Source organism: Dermacentor silvarum, chromosome 3 (assembly GCF_013339745.2).
Source record: "Dermacentor silvarum isolate Dsil-2018 chromosome 3, BIME_Dsil_1.4, whole genome shotgun sequence".
NCBI lineage: Eukaryota > Metazoa > Arthropoda > Arachnida > Ixodida > Ixodidae > Dermacentor > Dermacentor silvarum.
In genome coordinates, this window is record NC_051156.1 from 145,465,979 (window position 1) to 145,484,329 (window position 18,351).

Genomic DNA, 18,351 nt, shown 5'->3' on the forward strand with positions numbered 1-18,351 from the left:
AATTCACACAAACGACCTCGTCAAGGCTAGGGGGTGACGCTTGATTACAGTTCTACCAGCGTGCACCGTCTCACCATACCCCGGATTTATTCCTTTGCGGAGGCGGGCGGAATAACAAGATGACTGCACGACTCTTCTCGTTCTTTTTTTTCCTTGTGGTGCCAGTTCCCGTGCAGTTCCCCAAGAAAGGGGGACGTGAAAGAAGGATTTTTCGTATAAAAGGGCGCACGAACAGCACTCATTCAGCAGTTGGCTCAACAGCAGCTCTAAAGTCACCATGGTAAGAAGCTTTGTTGCCGAGATTCCTCAATAGCCGAGCCGACCTTATGATATTCGCCTGAGTAAAGAAGTACTGCTTGTTTATTTTCCACGGACCGCTCTATTTTGATACCTAATATGCGCGAACGTAGCGGTTTATTCATTGCTTCAATAGCTAGCTTTCTTTAAAAACTAATGATAATGCAAACATTTCTATAGTTATAAAGAAGGATCTTTCCTTTACATTAAGGGAAATGCAAGTATTCGAAGAGAAACTGAGTAATGTATTAAAGGGTTAAAGATGTTCAACGCAATGCTAGCACTCCTGTGCCGAGTTTTCTTCTGATTGCGAGTAACTTTTTACGCAAAAGATCTGTGCTAAACAATATACTGTATAACTTAATTGTTGGTATCAAGTGGGACAGAGCTTTACACCACAATGCAAAATTCCGTCTCCCAATGGCAGAAATAATTCATTCTTATGCGTGGAAGAACAAGGGCATATCAAAACTACTAGATAAGCTGTGCACAGATAAGTAAACCCAACAAGAAATAGCACCCTCATATCAAATACGCATGATATTCCAGATCCGTGCCTGCGTCCTCTTGGCTCTTGCCACCAGCGCTCTCGCTGGCTACACCGGCTACGGCTTTGGCCATGGCTACGGTCTCGGCTACGGCTACGGCGGCCTTGGATACGGCTATGGTCTCGGTTACGCCGGCTACGCTCCTGCTGTGCACACTGTCGCTCACGCTGCTCCAGCCGTCGCCACCGTCGCCCACGCTCCAGTCGCCACCTACGCTGCTGCTCCAGCTGTGACCAGGGTTGCTACCGCCTACCACGCCCCAGCCGTTGCCACCTACGCCGCTGCTCCAGCCGTGACCAGGGTTGCCGCCACCTACGCGGCTGCCCCAGTTGTCGCTGCTGCTCCAGCCGTCACCAGGGTTGCTGCCACCTACCACGCTCCAGCCGTTGCCACCTATGCTGCTGCTCCGGTGGCCGCCTACCACGCCGCCCCAGCTGTTGCCACTTATGCCGCTGCTCCAGCCGTGACTAAGGTTGCCACCACCTACCACGCCCCAGCTGTTGCCGCCGTGGCTCACGCTCCAGTCGCCACCTACGCTGCTGCTCCAGCCGTCGCCACCTACGCTGCTGCTCCAGCCGTCGCCACCTACGCTGCTGCCCCAGCTGTTGCCACCACCACCGTCCACCACGCCCCAGCTGTGGCCACTGTTGCCCACGCTGCCCCAGCTGTCGCTGCCTACCACGCCGCTCCAGTCTACAACTACGGTGTCGGAACCCTTGGTTACGGCGTTGGCCACTACGGCTACGGCCATGGTCTCCTCGGCTACGGCCTGAACTACGGCTATGGTCTTGGCTCTCCCTACCACTACGGTGCCCTTCTCCGCAAGAAGAAGTGTGAGTACATCCTTTAGTCCTTTTTGCTTGTGTATTTATATCAATCTAGTCCACTGTCCATCATTTAATTGCGGTAGTAGGGCCAGCATTTCAAATAGATATTGAATCTGTATATTCAATGCTGGATGATGGCATCGACCTGTTTCTCAATAGTGGAGAATATTGGGTGCAGCTGAGAAAGAAAAGACAAAGACAGGGATGGAATATATAACTACAATATTTGGATGATTTATGTCATGCCATTCTCTGACCGTATTTTCTTGTATTCCTGTTCTTTTCAGAAACCATCCAACTGTAACTTATTTGAAGACGAAGGAGACAAATTATTGGTACCGACCTCAACCCTCCATAATCCCCCATAATGGACACAATGGAGAAATAAAATTGGTCGCCACAACAAGCACAGTCTCGCTTGCCGTTTTTTTGTTTTGTGTTTGGCCATAATAATAATAATAATAATAATAATAATAATAATAATAATAATAATAATAATAATAATAATAATAATAATAATAATAATAATAATAATCTTTATTTGCATATAAAAAAGAAGAGAAGAGAGAGGGGGGGTAGAGGAGTAAAGAGAAAAAGGGGGATCGCCCCGCGTGGCGTGCTAGGCGTAGCAGATAGGTACACACCCGTACGCGGAGCACCTGCCAGCCATCCACCCAGGGCGAGGAGAGGAGGGGCATGAAAACACTGGGGAGGGTGTTAGTCAAAATGCAAATAATTGACCTAGTAATTCATGAACTAAGCCCGGTCACGGAGGCTTCTCGCCACTGCTCTGCACAGCTCTCTATAGATGACGCACGCTCCGAAGGGAGGGGTGTTTGCACATGTCGTGGGGCAGAAAGTCCCGCACTGCAGCCGGAATGAGTGAATTCTGGTGGCGGACTGTCCTCGCATACATTGGTTCGGGCTGACCCGTTCGCTTGTTGTAGCGGACGACTGAGCTGATGTAGGAGTCGTCAAGGGATCCATCGAGGCCGCGGCAGAGAAGGCCTAACCGGGCGACAGTGCGCCGGTACTGGAGCGCCTCCCATCCAAAGCGCCTCCCATACATGGACGCTCTCATAGAAGCGTCCAGAAGCGTCCAGCAGCTTCATAGAAGCTGAAGTGCTAGTCAGGTGGCAACACGCAATTTCACGGAGTGGCTGTTATTGGGAAATGACGAGCGCGATGGTATTTAGCGCAATCGCCGGTGCAGTCGAATAGCTACTATATTGTATAATGTACAATACGTTATCACGCAGTGGTTCACATGCAATGCTTTTCTGGCCACGGTTCGTTCAGTTGGCTTGGTCGTTTTTGTAGCTAAACGCATTTCGCGTATCTGGTGTCTCGGGAAACCATCTGAGCCTCCTGGCACAGGCCACGTCCGCGCTGTGATTAACATGTCATCATGCCAGTGGCGCGGATGTAGCAAGTTTAGATTTCAATTTCTTTTAGGGCTGTCCGGTTGAATGTTATCCTACATCTTGGCATTGCTTAGTTTCATACACTTTTTTCGACGGCTCGTATTTTGAAATTTGTTGTCATGGTTACAGGAAAACCGAGAAGATAGCTGAATTGAGTTTCAGTCTCCCGTGTGTTATTTCGTTTTATTGAGATTATTGCTGCAAGGACATTTTTTTTTCTTTTTAGACCATGAAAACGCTAGCGTAAAAAGTGGATTCTATAACGACACAAGAAATACTAGCATGCCTTTGACCTATCCGTGACTTCTGAAATCTGTTTTGGGCTCCTTGCGTTAAATTTCTTTCTGCTAGTACTGTCAATTCAGGAGTCCTTACTTAAAAAGTTGAGAAAATTTTTTGAATAACTTAACTTATTCGCAGTCATCAAAAAGACTTCTTCCGCCTTTGATGTTCTTTAAGTGATGTAAGGCCTGCTCTGAAGAAAATAATCCAAGCATAAAGGGGGCTGTTTGCCCTCTGGAATCTATCCAATCCTGAATTCCTCATTTCGTACTTCACTTTCATTGGCGCTGAGGTGTAAACGTAGCGTCGCTAAAACAAATTGACCAAATGTTTACCCAAATTTACCCCTCACAAAATATAAATGTTTCCCGAAGAACTGGTGCGCCTGTTTGCTGGTGGACCTAAATTTACTAATAAGAAATAAGAGTCCGCCAAATGTGAGATCGAGCTCCTATACACATGTAGTTCAGTCTAACCGGTTTACGGTGCCAGCCTCAAATTTCAAATGAAAGTTTAATGTGCAGACTGGTGCTACCATCCCTGTCTCTCTGCGTTCGTGACAGGATGGAATCTCGTACTTCCAACACCGCTTCGAACTCGAAGGTTGAAAATGAAGCTTGTTGGTGCAAATTTATGAAACTAATTAGACGCAGCACGAAAAGCCGCGATATTATTAGATAATACGAGTACATTTCCCTTTAAATGTTTAACCTAGTATCGTATTTTACTGTGACAACAGTTATTGCTAGAAATCCGGTTTGCTATGTCCGTCCCGTCTGTCCCATCTTTCTATTCATTCCGCTACGCCAATGACTACCGTCGTCGTCAGCGGGGACACATTATGACGCTCTTTTGCCGTCACTAGTCCTCCTCGTCAAGCCCAGTTTTGCCACAGCTGCAGAGGCGAGAAAATAAAACTGTTCCGCAAGAGCCTCTGTTTGTATTTGAAGCCAAAGAAGTCAAGCAATGCGCATTTGCGAGTAGATCGCGCTAACAACTGAGCTGCCGTGCACCAAATGTACTTGGCACTTATTGCATCACTTTGCGCTCCACACAGTCTCGGATGGCAGTGGGGTCTGTGCATCTATTCAGGAGGCCAAAACCAGCCACAGTACAGAGCACCAGTATTCTATTTTTTTACACCACACAGAAATAGTAATCGACCAAATGGGATTGTTTATTGGTGCCATTCATCGTTCTCATGCTCGCGAAAAGAGCGTCGGCCTCACAAAGGGGGCGTAAGTGACAGTGATGATGATAAGTTTCAAACATTGCATAAACACGCCATGGAGAGTACACCAAGAATAGCGCGGTTGGTGGAAAACAACGTCAAATCATCGACAATGTTCATGCCAACAATAAACGTCGCACCGACCAAGCCACGTCTCTTACAAGGCAGCTTTGAGGATTCACAGCCGCCATGTCCCTGATGAATCAGCACTGCAAATCTACAGGGAAATATAAATCGCTCTAATTTCGTATGTGTCACTGTGTCATTTCGCCCGTGACATTCGTTTTATAGTAGTTATGGCTTTAGAGTTTACAACATCCAGGTGGGACCTTCAAAACGACTTGCCACTCGGGAAAAAAAATTGAAACCCAGGTGGCGCTACATATTGATATACAAAATTACTGAATTTAAAAAATGGTGTGCGGAGACCAATTTTAGGGCAACCTCAAGTGACATGTTGTCGTCACGTCGGGCAGGTAAGTGCTTCGACGCTGTCTTTCTTTACAATGAAAAAAAAAACAACGAATGTTTTACCCAAGTTCTGAAATGTAGTCACACTGACCACATTAGAGCACTGCACGGGCCGATTTTTGCGGCCCGGGCCCGGCCCGGGCCCGTTTTTACATTGGGCGGCCCGCCCGAGCCCGATCAAAACTTTTATGGCGAGACCCGGGCCCGGCCCGGGCCCGGAAATAATCTACGTTACCCACCCGGCCCGGCCCGCCACCTCTTTACCTTAAGCCCGAGCCCGGCCCGAGCCCGACACGAAACCGGCCCGAACCCGGCCCGAGACCGAAAAATACATGTTTTTCAGATTTGAGAAGCCCGAGAATAACTCGAACAAAGCCCGAGCCCGGCCCGGGCCCGCGTCTAAAAACCCGAACCCGGCCCGGGCCCGGGTCAAAAAGCACACGCCGTGCCCGGGTCCGGCCCGAGCCCGTGAAAAAACTCCTCTACCCGGCCCGGCCCGGCCCACGGGCCGGGCCGGGCCCGGGCTTTCGGGTAAGCCCGAGCACGTGCTGTGCTCTAGACCACATCACCACCTCTCACTTATTCACTAAGATTACTAGGACGAACCATATACAAATAGTAAAATGTTGTAATTCTTCGAACCAAAAGAAAACTGGATTATCAGAAGCCTTTGGCCGGAAAGATGCGTATAAGATGTCAAAATAGCTACATATTTTAAATGAAAAAGTCACAGTTTAGCCTGCAAGGCAAAGTATCGATTGGGATTGCAAATCAGTGGACAGCTATACGAAGAAAGGATAGTAGTTTTATCGGCCATATAGACTTGTAAAGATCGGCATACTAACTAAATGAACAAGCATGGTGTAACGCACGCACAAGCAAACATGAACAGTTCTCGCTCGATGAGTACGGAAACTCGCTGTCAAAACGTTGTCGTCAGGAAGCGTGGCCGCAGCAGAGAGCGAATTAACCTTCATGCTGCGTCTCGCATCAACGCGAACTAAGCCGCGAAAACGCAGCGCACGGCGGACGGCGTCCCCAACCCAAATGCCTTTCAACATACAGCGGTCGAGGCGGGCAAGCGCGGCCGCCTGGGCCGCCCGGAGTAGAACGGAGCCGGAGTAGAACGGAGTCGGAGTAGAACGCTGCCGGAGTATAACGCGGCCCGGAGTGGAACGCGTTCTACTCCGGGCGTGCACCACAGCGTATGTACGTATGTGTTCGTGGTAGTGATGCCGTCGTGGTCGCATCATCGTCGTCATTGAAGCTTTGCTGGGCGACTCCCGTCATGCGGTTATCTTCACACCATCGTCGTCATGCATTCTTCGTGCATTCGTTTTTACACCGCCGCATACTGTGCCGTAAAGATCGTTCCGCTGTCGTCCTTCTATCTTTGCCATCCAAAACTTGTCATGCTGTGTTGTGCCACCACTGTCACCACACAGTCGTCGCCATGCCGTTATTGTCATACCCCCTTCATCGTTCTTCACCCTTCGTCAACGTCGATTTTTCTTCGCCATTCTATGGCAATCATAATGCATGTCCTCATTCGATCGTGATTATGCTCTTGTTGGCATGCCGCTGTCGCCAGACAGTCGCTATTATACCTACGCTTTGTGACCGTCGTCAGAAAGCCCTCGTGGTCGTGCCATAGTCATCCCTCCAACTTCGTAATCCGACGCTCGTCATGCCGCAGTCTTTACGTCATACCGTTGCCGTCATTTAGGAATCCACATCTCATCGCCGTCCTTCCGTCATCGTTATACCGCCTTAGTCGTTTCATCGTCGTGATTCCTTCGTCAGTCCGTCGTCGACATGCAGTCATCGTTATGCCATCATGCTCATGGTCGACCTTTTCAAGCGAGTTCTATAGCAAAGTGGGATCATATAGGAGTATGTCGTAGATAGCGGAGGCAACGAGTTTCAGAATCGCTTCTACACAAGGTACATAAGCATGATTCCGGGTACGGTGAATTTCCAAATTGTTCGAATGCTAATCGCGTTACCACAGACAGTCATCTGGAGATGAGTTCGGACACAACTTTTTTTCCAATCATCAATAGTCTTTCTGTACTATGGCAGTTATTATTACCTTTTAAATATTATAAAAAGTAGTCCTGCGAATACTTTGAGTACTTTGAGTACTAAAAAGTCACTAGTGGGAGAGCGCAGAATTCTAGCCCTTGAACTGATCTACTAGAAGAGGCTGGCGTTATTTGCGCGAGAAATCGAAATGAATATTCGACGAATATCAAAAGTTTAATATGAAGTTTTAAACTAACTGCCTTAGCACGTACTGAAACTTACAAGTTATAGCCGGTGAGCCTGAAAGGAATATCCACCAGGAAACGGTTTTGTGGATGACATCTTTCTCGACATATGTGCCATCAAACTAGCGGTAATATTGCACTCTGATGGCACTTTTTCTGCAACAAAACACCGTTTTCTGCGTGTATGAGCGAAAGTAACGGGACCAACAATACATTTCTTCGCGAATTTCGCGTATTATTATATCTCAAAACGGGTGTCATGGCGAGAATTGGTTCCCATTGAAGCCACCTTGCAATCTCCCTGGCTACATTTTGTAGATTGTTATATGGGCCGTAAAGTAATTATTTAGAAAATATTAGGTCAATTTTCGTTAATTCTACAATTATGCATTTTGACTTCGTGTGAAGAAAAGTGTTCGCCTGTTCTAGCAATACAGCTCAAGAATATAAAACTGTTGTATATGCCACACGCTCTTTTGGAAGATCGCTGATTAAGGTCTTCGCAGAAACACACCATATAAATATCACTCATATTTTCAAGATTATTACTATAAATAATACATTTCATGGGACCGCACCTCCCGCGCCTCGAACCAGCAGCTCTAACAATTCGTAAATCGCAATATGTGCCGTAAAGTAATTAACTGAGTAGTTCATTAGTCAGTTTTTGTTAATGATTTGAATATATGTTGCGATTTCTCGTGGTGCTAATGTTCTCCTTTTCGAATAACCCAGCTCAACGATAAGAATTATGCTACCTGCCACAGGCGATTTTTAAAAAAATTCCGTAAAACTTAAAAATGAACACCCCGTATTTACTGGGGGCCAATGCTTAGTAGCAGTAAATGAGGAGCCGAAGCAATCGCTGAAGTAGGCTGTCTTCTTTTTGCTCTGTTCCCAAATATTCTCTAATGGTAGCTTTTTCATCTGTCTTGCCGAGAGTTAGATACGCATGAAAGTGTGTTTCCTCACTTTGTTTGATATCCAAACCTGTAAGACCTGAGCCTGGCTAATTCTAACTAAGCATGGTTGGGTCTACTTAAGCTTAGTCAGTCATCGATAGCCAACCGATAGCCAATCAATCGCTAATCTATAATCGACAAATAATAAGTAAATTTCGGGAAATGCTGGGGATGACTTGATAGTGCTTCGTCATCATCAGCCTATTCATCTCTACTGCAGGACGAAGGCCTCTCCCTGTGATCTCCACTTACACCTGTCTTGCGCTAGATGATTCCAACTAGCGCCAGCAAATTTCCTAACTTCATCACCCCACCTAGTTTTCTGCCGTCCTCGACTGCGCTTCCCTTCTCTTGGTATCCATTCTGTGACTCTAATGGTCCACCAGTTATCCACCCTACGCATTATATGTCCTACCCAGCTCCATTTCTTCCGCTTAATGTCAACTAGAATATCGGCTATCCCCGTTTGTTCTCTGATCAACACCGCTCTCTTCCTGTCTCTTAACGTTAGGCCTAACATCTTCCGTTCTATCGCTCTTTGTGCGGTCCTTAACTTGTTCTCCAGATTCTTTGTTAACCTCCAAGATTCTACCCAATTTAGCCTAGCCCAAATACGTGTCCAATACTTTCCGATAGCCAATCGATAGCATAGCTAATTATTAATCGATCAATAATCAATTAATTCCGGAAAATGCTGGGGATGACTTGTTAACGCTTAGCCTAGCCCAAAAGTAAGGACTAGCTAGGTGCCCATCAGCTCCGCTGTCTCTTTATCATTGCGCCTCCAGTGCAAGCTACACTCATTTTTTTTTTGGACAGTGAGGTAATGAAATCATTTCTTTCAGATAATATTTGCTACGTTTTAATGTAAAAATTACAAGTTGCACAAGGGTATGTGACCATAAAAACATCCTTATGTTTTCAATACTTGGTCTTCATATATATATTTCCTGTGTAATTGAACAGCACAGAGTGACCTTGCCTGTTATTGAAAATATTACCTTTTCATTCATTAAACCAGGCGCCTTATCAAAACTCTCGCACAAACTGCAACTAAATTTCAAAGATTAGTGGTTTCAGAAATTATGGAACTACTCCGGCATTTGCGCGTTTTATATATTTTAATTTACCCGGCCGATAGAATTTTTTGTGCCGTGTAGTGAAAATATTGCCTGTAGTCTTCGTGATAAAAGCTCCAAGGTCTCTAATGCATCCCTTCATTTAACTTTTGAAACAATTACCATCTCAAAGTTTGCGGTTTTTGAAATCATGGGAGAATGACTGGCATTACCGTGATTTCGCCGTGCGGTTTTCTGCCTAGAAGATTTTCAAATGTTATAGAAAATAAAAAATCACAAGGAGTCGTTGAGTCCAGTTGGCATCACTATCTCCATTTTAAGTGATAATATAAATCCTTTTGAGAAATATATCCGAAAGAAAGCTTAATGACTTTAGAACAAGATAGAGCGCGGTGTGTCCACTGCATAAAAGCAACCACTTGTTACTTCAGAGCTCATGTTCTTTTTTTTTGGTTTTGCGGAGTGGCACAAATACGTGAATCAGATGTAAATTTACAAAGAAATAATTTCACGTCGAGCCTTATCATTAGCCTAATGTATTTGCTCAATTTTAGTTATCAACCAGATGCACCGTCGCTGGACCTTTAAACGGCCCCAAACCACCTCAGATATTTTTTGAACATTTCAAGTAAACACGCGCATCGAGTTCAGAATGCCGTCACGATCTACGATGCCAAACGCTGCAGTGCTACGCACCGCGGGAGCGCTGCAAAAAAAAAAAAAAAAAAAAATGCCGTCCTCCTCCCCTCGCCTTTTCGGTATGCCCAGCGGTCGTCACGATGTCAGCAGGGGAAATCTGGTCATGTCTACTACGGAAGCGATGTACATTGGTTGAACAAGAACCTACGACTTCCGGTTAGTCTGCTAGCAGGTACGCGTGCTTTCTGCTCTTCCTCGTCGTGTTGCTCGTTTGTGGGCCCTTGCGAATCGGTAATTACAGCCCGCAACCCAAGTGCCAAATCACTCGCGTTCCGACACAGTCGTGCTTAGCGGTCTTATTAGCTGCGCGAACAGAGTGCGACAGTGTTGGCTTTTCCAGACGTCCATGCAACACAGAGTCTATATCGGTACGTTTTGTATAACACGGGCTGGCACCGCAGCAACAGCGGGTAGCCGAGAAGCGCTGAGTCCACGCTAACGGCACGGTAACTCGTCGCACGCCGTTTGCCATTCACGGGCCACCGTTCGACAGCGGTTTTTGCTCGCAAACGGCGAGATTTCCTTGCCGTACGTAGAGAGGATGAGACCGGTACTCATTTGTGCGGCAGACTCATCGCCGCTGATCATTCGACGGCGCCGATATCGTTGCTAGGCCTTTTCTGGTTCCCTTCGAAGCTAAAACGGACGGCGCTTCCGAAATGAAATACCGACGCTCAGAAGCCGCAATATTTTCTTATCGTTGTTATCCCTGTTCGCAATAATTGTACACAAAGAAGACAAATAAGCTGATACTAGCGGCGCCATCGGCTTCGACGCGAGCACAGGCAAGCACGTCGTCTCCCGGCGCTAGCCGTGCACTGCAGCTGAGCTGCAGCTGATGTTTTCGTTGCCGGTGGCGAAGGCGCGCAGCTCCGGGTTCGCGGTCGTCGATTGGTTCATTGATCGTGCAGCAGGCGGGGCGCCGGCCGAACTGCCGTCTACTTTGGACACCTCTCGTGCGGCAGACGTTCTACGCCACTGGCGGCCAGTTCGCCGTCGGTATATGTGCCGCTAGCTTGGACGTGACCGGAAGTAGGCGAAGCGCGTTGGCGATGACGTATGTCACGTGACCTTTCGAGAAGCACTCGGCGAGGAGGGTAGACCAGCCGATGAGGAGAGTAGTAAGGAAAGAGCGAAACGAACGAGTGCCGTTTTTCGATCATCAAACGCGTGTAGCTCGGCTATAAATTACAGCACCATTTCGAAACATTCTCGCGGCTACGTGTTCGTTGTAGACTTGTCCGCAACTGCAACACCACAACTAAATTTGGACCTCTGGGTGGTTTAGGGACCTCTGGGTGGTTTGCAGGTCGAAATTTAGTTGTGGTGTTGCAGTTGTGCACAAGTCTACAACGAAAACGTAGCCGCGAGAATTTTTCGAAATGGTGCTGTAATAGCGGAGTTACACGCGTTTGATGATCAAAAACGGCCCTCGCTCGTTTCGCTTTTTCGTCCGCTACTGTCCTCGTCGGCTCGTCTCCCCTCCTCGCCGAATTCTTCTCAAAAAGCCACGTGATATATGTCATCATCAACGCGCTTTTCAAAACACTGCCTACTTTCGGTTAGGGCACGTCCACGCTAGCGGCACATATACCGACGGCGAACCGGCCTCCAGTTCCGCAGAACGTCTGTCGCGCGAGAGGTGTCCACTGGCTAAAGTAGAACGCCGTTCGGCCAGCGCCCCGCCCGCTGCACGATCAACGGGCCAATCGAAGACCTCGAAGCTGCGCGCCTCCACCACCGGCAACGAAAACATCGACTGCAGCTCAGCTGCAGTGCACGGCTACCGCCGGAAGAGGACCGGCTCGGCTGTGCTCGCCTCGCAGCCGACGGTGCCGCTAATATCAGTGTATTTTTCTTCTTTGTGTACAATTATTGCGAAGAGCGATAACAACGATAAGAAGATATTGCGGCTTGTGAGCGTCGTGCCCTGAATGCGGAGCCGACTCATGCTCTTTCGATCACATGCTCTGGCTGTGCCCAGCCATAGAAGACTCTATACTTGCCACAAAGGAACAGTGGGAGGAGATCCTATGAAGCGACCACCACCACATCCAACTCCAGGCAGTCCAGAGGGCCCACGACATCGCAACGGGATTTCGCCTCCCGGTGCCATCGTGGGCGGAGCCACCGACTTGACGTGAGGGAGCCTTCGGCTCCCCCTGGCCAGTTTCTCAGGACCAATAAAAGTTCTTGTCACTGTCTGTGAGCGTCAGTAATTCATTTCGAAGCGCCGTCCGCTTTAGCTTTGAAGGGAACCGGAAAAGGCCTAGCGACGATATCGGCGCCGCCTAGTGATCAGCGGCGGTGAGGCTGCCGCACAAATGAGTCCCGGTCACATCCTATCTACGTACGTCAGGGAAATCTCACCGTTCGCGAGCAAAACCGCTGTCGAACGGCGGCCCGCGAATGGCAAACGGCGTGCGGCGAGTTACCGTGCCGGTAACGTGGACGTGGACTCAGCGCTTCTCGGCTACCGGCTGTTGCTGCGATGCCGGCCCGTGTTATGCGAAGCGTGCCGCTATTGACCCTGTGTTGCGCGCAAGTCTGGAAAGGACAACACTGACGCACTCTGTTCGCGCAGCTAATCAGACCGCTAAGCACGACTCTGTTGGACCGCGAGCAATCCGGCACTTCCGTTGCAGGCTGTAATTACCGATTCGCAAGGGCGCACGAGCGAGCAACACGACGAGGAAGAACAGGGAGCGCGCGTACCACGGTGGAAGAAGATAGGTGCTCCGACGGCGCGCCGGCGCTGGGGCGAGAGAGCGGCCACTTCGTGTGACCGAAAGTGCGCGCAGCCGCTAGGGGCAGCACGTGTTCGGGAGGCCTAGGGTGCCTCGATGCCCAGCGCCGCCGTCCAGGGTGGAGACAACCCCGCTGGCGCCGCCATATTGAGTCACACAAGATGAGACAGCTACGCTAGCGTTCATGAATAGTGTTACTCGCGGCGCACTTCCAAGTGCTTTGCCTTGATGAGGATTTTTTTATCGGTATCGTATCTGCACATCTTTATAACCAATAGCCGTTAACTCGTCGAAGGTCCAAGACGTAAATGTATGGCGCCGGGAACATGCCCCAAGTTGCCTAATTCAATTTACATTTAACATGCCGTGTGTATGTTTGAAAAACGCACAATGTTTTTGTTTTTTTTTTGTGCTTCGATGCTTGGTATATAAGGTTTGCGCCCCCCGGTGTGTGGAAGTTTTTCTTTTTCGCTGTTGTATTTTGGTTTACACGTCACGCCTCCTTTACCGTAGCCAGCCACTGGCGCACGGCGGTTAGTTTCCCTTGCGTTGCGCTTGCTCTTCGCATTCGTTGCAATTATTTGACGATATCTACGCGCAATTTTGCTTTTTTTTTTGCCCACAAGACTGTGTGCTGACAGGATTAAGCTGGTGTAAAAATCACTGCGATGTGAAAATAAGGTTTAGTTAGTGCTGTAGAGAAACATGTAACGTAACTTGTCTGTGTCAATCTTGCGTAGTACACACAAGAAACCAAACGATGCACAAAATACATTTACTTATAATGTCTAGTACAATCAATCATGAAAGATATATGTACATGAAAAATTATATGTACTGTGTGGCGCCTGAAGGTTATGTTGAAAGACGAGATAAGAAAAAAAATTCGCAAGGTAGGCTCAACACACAATTCGGGATAGTGAGAGTTTTTTTTTAATTTATTCATTACATGGGGGGGGGGGGTTCAAGTGAATGCATCAACCTTATTACACACAATATAAATCGAAAACAAGAATGCAAACAAGAAAACGCAACCGCGGGTAATATTAAGCAAGATATCCAGCCAGAATATATCAGATACCATCGAATACGTCGCATCAGCCAAACACATCGATGGCGAGTACAGAACATTTTATAAATAACCATTAAAACACTGATAACTACATTAAAAAATAAACACTGCATACATATCGCGTACAAAAACCGTAAATGAAACTAAGACAGTCAAATACAGATTAGCAATGTTTTTCACTTCGAAAAAAAAGTTCATGATGATGTAAGGCTGTTGACTTTAACAGACGGCGCCCATCCTGTCGATTTCCCTCGTACTGGCCCTCTTCAAAGTGTTTCTAAGTACAAGTAAAACAACAAAAGTGATTATTCATATGAAAAGTTACCTTGTAAATACAGCTAGAGAACCCATTACAGTGCTTAAAAATAAATTTTCGCAGAAGTAATGCTGTATTACCTCGCTTCACACGTTTCGAAGAAATGCACAGGGTACAACAGACACCATGCCAGAAAGCGCCGAAACATTTTGGTCCCATGATGCCTCTTATCTCTACTACACCTGGGCATACCGTGCACAGGCATTTAAAGACCGTCACAGTACCCACTACGATCGGGAATGAGCACGAGTGAACATCGGCTTACGAGCACCACGCTACAAATATATTCGTCTAAAAAATCAGCTATATAACGTAACAACCTGAGATCCGCAAGATATCTGCTGAGAAATCAGAGAAAATCACAATGCTTCGCTTGCCACATACACAACAGCCGCTCTCCCCAGAAGAAGCACTGCGTTCTTTAGTCCCAAATAACCAGTAGCGAAAAAAGAAACTGAGGGAAAAAAAAGAAGAAACAAGAGACACACGATGTGTGCTTCCCGTGAGAAAGTAAAATAGGTGGTTTACATAACGATTTGTAGCTAATGTAAGGCTATTTCATGGCGAAGCATTTTCGTCAGTTCTGAAAATAAAAGTACTACTCGCATAGACTGCGCTGATCAAAACGGCAAAAGCCTATGCGACGCGCGCTCGCAAACCATAGGCTACTCAGCATCGGTGCAGTGCTTAGTTCGTGAGCGAACGTAGGTACGTGAGCGAAGATCAGAGAATACTTTCTTATTTATGAAAAACACGACGCGATAGTCTAAACTTTCTTGACACTTACCTCACAAATGTAGGAGCTATCCGTTTCCTTCCAGTGATACCGCTTTACTTGGGCTTCCCATCTCTTCCTTCGCTCTGGGTCCCGGGGGAAGCGTAAACAACGAAGCCCTTTACGCGTCGATCCGGTGGACTTGGGAGCACAACAGCCCGTCATGTCGACTCGATGCACTTGACAAGCTTGTCATTCATGCGGCTGAACACTGTCCAGCAAGTAGAAGCGTCAGCGAAGCATCCGCGCGCACTGTGTCTCGAACTAAGCACCGGCACCAAGCACTCGCAACCGCTCGCTGTGACTCAAGATGGCGTCGCAGCGAGAAAGCGGCGGCGCGGGTGCGGTCAAAGGATGGCACCACCCTGAACGGCGGCGCTGGCATCGAGGCACCCTAGGGAGGCCTTGAAGAAGCGGCACAACAGTGGATAATTTACGACCTCCGTCAGCATTTATATACCCGTACCCAAAGATATGCAATTTTTCGTTATTCAGAACGCCACATCCTGAGCAGGTAGAAGGTTTCATGCTACTTACTGTCAAAATACCGTCATTGTGAACACGAGAGAGACGCGTCGTCTGCTCGAGCAGACGGCGCGCTGCGCTTACCGCGGCTCGCCGCATCGGAGTCAATCGGAATGTCAGCAGAAATATAAAGGGACGTTCCTCCAACGAAATAGAGTCGTTTTAAGCAGGCGAAGGACATATATTCATCGAAATAAAGCACGTCTGCCGCGCATGCCCATAAAAGCGCCAGCAAAGCTGGCGAAAAAATTGCCCCCCAGAACAGGTGCTGCCGCTTGCGGCAGCGGCGTGCGTAAAGTCACACTAAGTGGCCGCGCCTCGCGCCGCCGTCGGATCACCTTCCTTCTTAAGGCCAACCTCCATGCAGCGAACTTTCGCGACAAATTTCACGTGACCAAAAATCCAGCACGAAGCGCCGTTGCGAATTCGTCGCACCACACTCCATGCAACCAAGAACCGGCGAACGCCGCCGACCATGCGGTTGACGCAGCCCGCGAGGAATCATTGTGGCCAGACGAGATTGGCTACGAAAGCGACATTGGCGAATGACAGCAGAAGGCAAAACAGCGCCTAAATCAACGTTTTTACACGTAAAATAAGGCACCGGATCTGAAAAAGTGCGTGCAATAAGTGTTCGCCGTTAGCCGGAATCTATTTAGACTGTAACTTTTTTTGTGTGTGTGTGAATAAGCGGCACGTCGGTATTTCGCCGATGCTTATCCCTCGTCTATCACTCTGTGTTTGTTTACAGTTCTCTCCGCTCGCGCGCAGCTGAGTTTCTCTCTCGTCAGCTTCCACCTTCGAGCGTGCCCTGCCATCGAGGAAACACGGAAAGCTATTAGACAGTTTTAGTATAGCGTTCTCAACTTATAGTGTACGCTATGCGCTATAGTACCGCGTACGCTAAGCAGCGCACGTTTATTAGTTTTAGCTGGCCTGCGAGATCTTTCGATCTCAGAGGCCCTATGCCATCGTCACGCCTATCTCTCAACTTCACCGATTGGTTGCGCTGACATATCTTGAAGGCTTCTCTCGTTAGGCATCGTGTCGTTTGAAACGAGAAGCGATCTCGAAAACTCCACAAGGTTATCCAAATGCACTATCATCGAAGCGGCCTGAGACTAAGCGAAACCGTTTACGCTGTCATTTGCTACGAATGAAGCGAATTCTACAAAAGCCATGCCAAATTCAATTCGAAGCGCGCAGCGGGGACCACTGCCATGTTTTACGAGCGTGGCTTGCGAGAAGGCTCTTTTGTCTCTTAACGTAGCGAGCCGCTCATATGCCGCACCTACGCGATGCTTCAGCTCGCGTTTTTCTCGGATGTACCAGCGAACTACAGCTGCAAACTTCAATCAAACGTCTTTCTAAAACACGGCGGTACGCAAGGCATCATGTTGCGGGTATGCATGGGCAGAGCATCATCGGGAAGCGAAGCCTCTAACTACATAGAATAATACAAAACAAGCCGTAACCACATATTATTCACTAGAACATTGAGGCAGAACAACCAACAAGGAGGTGAAACAGCGCTGGAAAACAAGCGTTTGAAACTAAGGTAGGAAATAGCCGAACAGTAGCCAAGCGTCAATAACCAAAACTCCCGTCGACGGGCGATCGACGGAAGTCGACCTCTGCGATGTGGCCCGATTCGTCCACGCTCTCCGCCAGGCGCGACGACTTCCGGCGGCGGCGGTTCGCTGGGCGGCGAATATCTGGAAGGAGTGGATCGGCGGCGAACAGTCCTTTGTTTGACGTCGGGCGGCGACGTTGTTTGACGTGTGACGCCGAAAGTTCGTCGCCTTGTCGCTCCATGGAGGTTGGCCTTTACACCGTGGCGCGTACCTGCTAGCAGACAAACCGGAAGTCGTAGGTTCTTGTTCGACCAATAGGCATCATCGCCGGCGCTGGCATCACCAGATTCACCCTGCTGACATCGTGACGATCGCTAGGGATACCGGAAAGGCCAGGAGAGGAGGACGGCATTGTTTTTTTTTTTTTTTTTTTTCTGTGGCGCGCCCGCGGCGCGTAGCACTTCATCGTTGATCGTGACGGCATTCTGAACTCGAGGCGCGTGTTTACTTGAAATGTTAAAAAAATATCTGAGGTGGTTTAGGGGCCCTTTAAAGGGAGAATATTTTGTGCCTTGAAATCTATATATTGCCTTTATTCTTCTTTATAAAACCTCCAACGTATCTAATGCCTCATTTCATATTGTTTTAACAGTATTACCTCAAAGATGGACGCGGTAAAGGCTTCGAGTCGGGGAGGAGGGAGCAGGCGAGGGGAATCAAATGATGCGGCCGATCGGCCAACACTGCTCCAGTTTTTGAAACCGCATTCGACTTTCTGCGATTACCATGATGTTGCCGTACGATCTTGTGCTTGGCTAGATTTTTTCAAAAGTTATAGAAAAGAACTAATGGACAGCACCTGATAAGTGAAGTTCCCGTCACAATCCGCCTTTTAGGTGAATATAAAGTTCCTTTCAAGAAAGATATTCTAAAGAAAGCTTCAGGTTTAAAACATGAGTCAGCACGGTATGTCCGCCGCATAACCGCAAGCGCTTGTTATTGCAGTGCTCATGATTTTGGTCTTTGCGGAGCGGAACAAATGTGTGTGCGAGATCTAAATTATTCGAGAAGTTATTTCACGTCAAAGCCTTATCATTTCCCGAGGAAAAATTTATTAGGATAACGCATCTATTTAAACTTTGCTATCAGCCACAACGCCATTGCACCTATCAAAGAGTAGTACCTTCGGCACAGGTGGGATGCAACGCAGTCTCTCACAGTGCACTACAAATAATTAGTTATCATCTGGCAA

At 47.9% G+C, this 18,351-nt stretch overlaps 1 protein-coding gene across 1 annotated transcript; it reads left to right on the forward strand.

The window, feature by feature from the left end:
- Positions 1-834: 834 nt before the first annotated feature.
- On the forward strand, positions 835-1,695 carry LOC119444851 (cuticle protein 16.5-like). Its single transcript, XM_037709193.1, has one exon. The coding sequence runs from the start codon at positions 835-837 to the stop codon at positions 1,693-1,695; it is 861 nt and encodes a 286-aa protein (XP_037565121.1).
- The last annotated feature ends 16,656 nt before the right edge of the window (positions 1,696-18,351 follow it).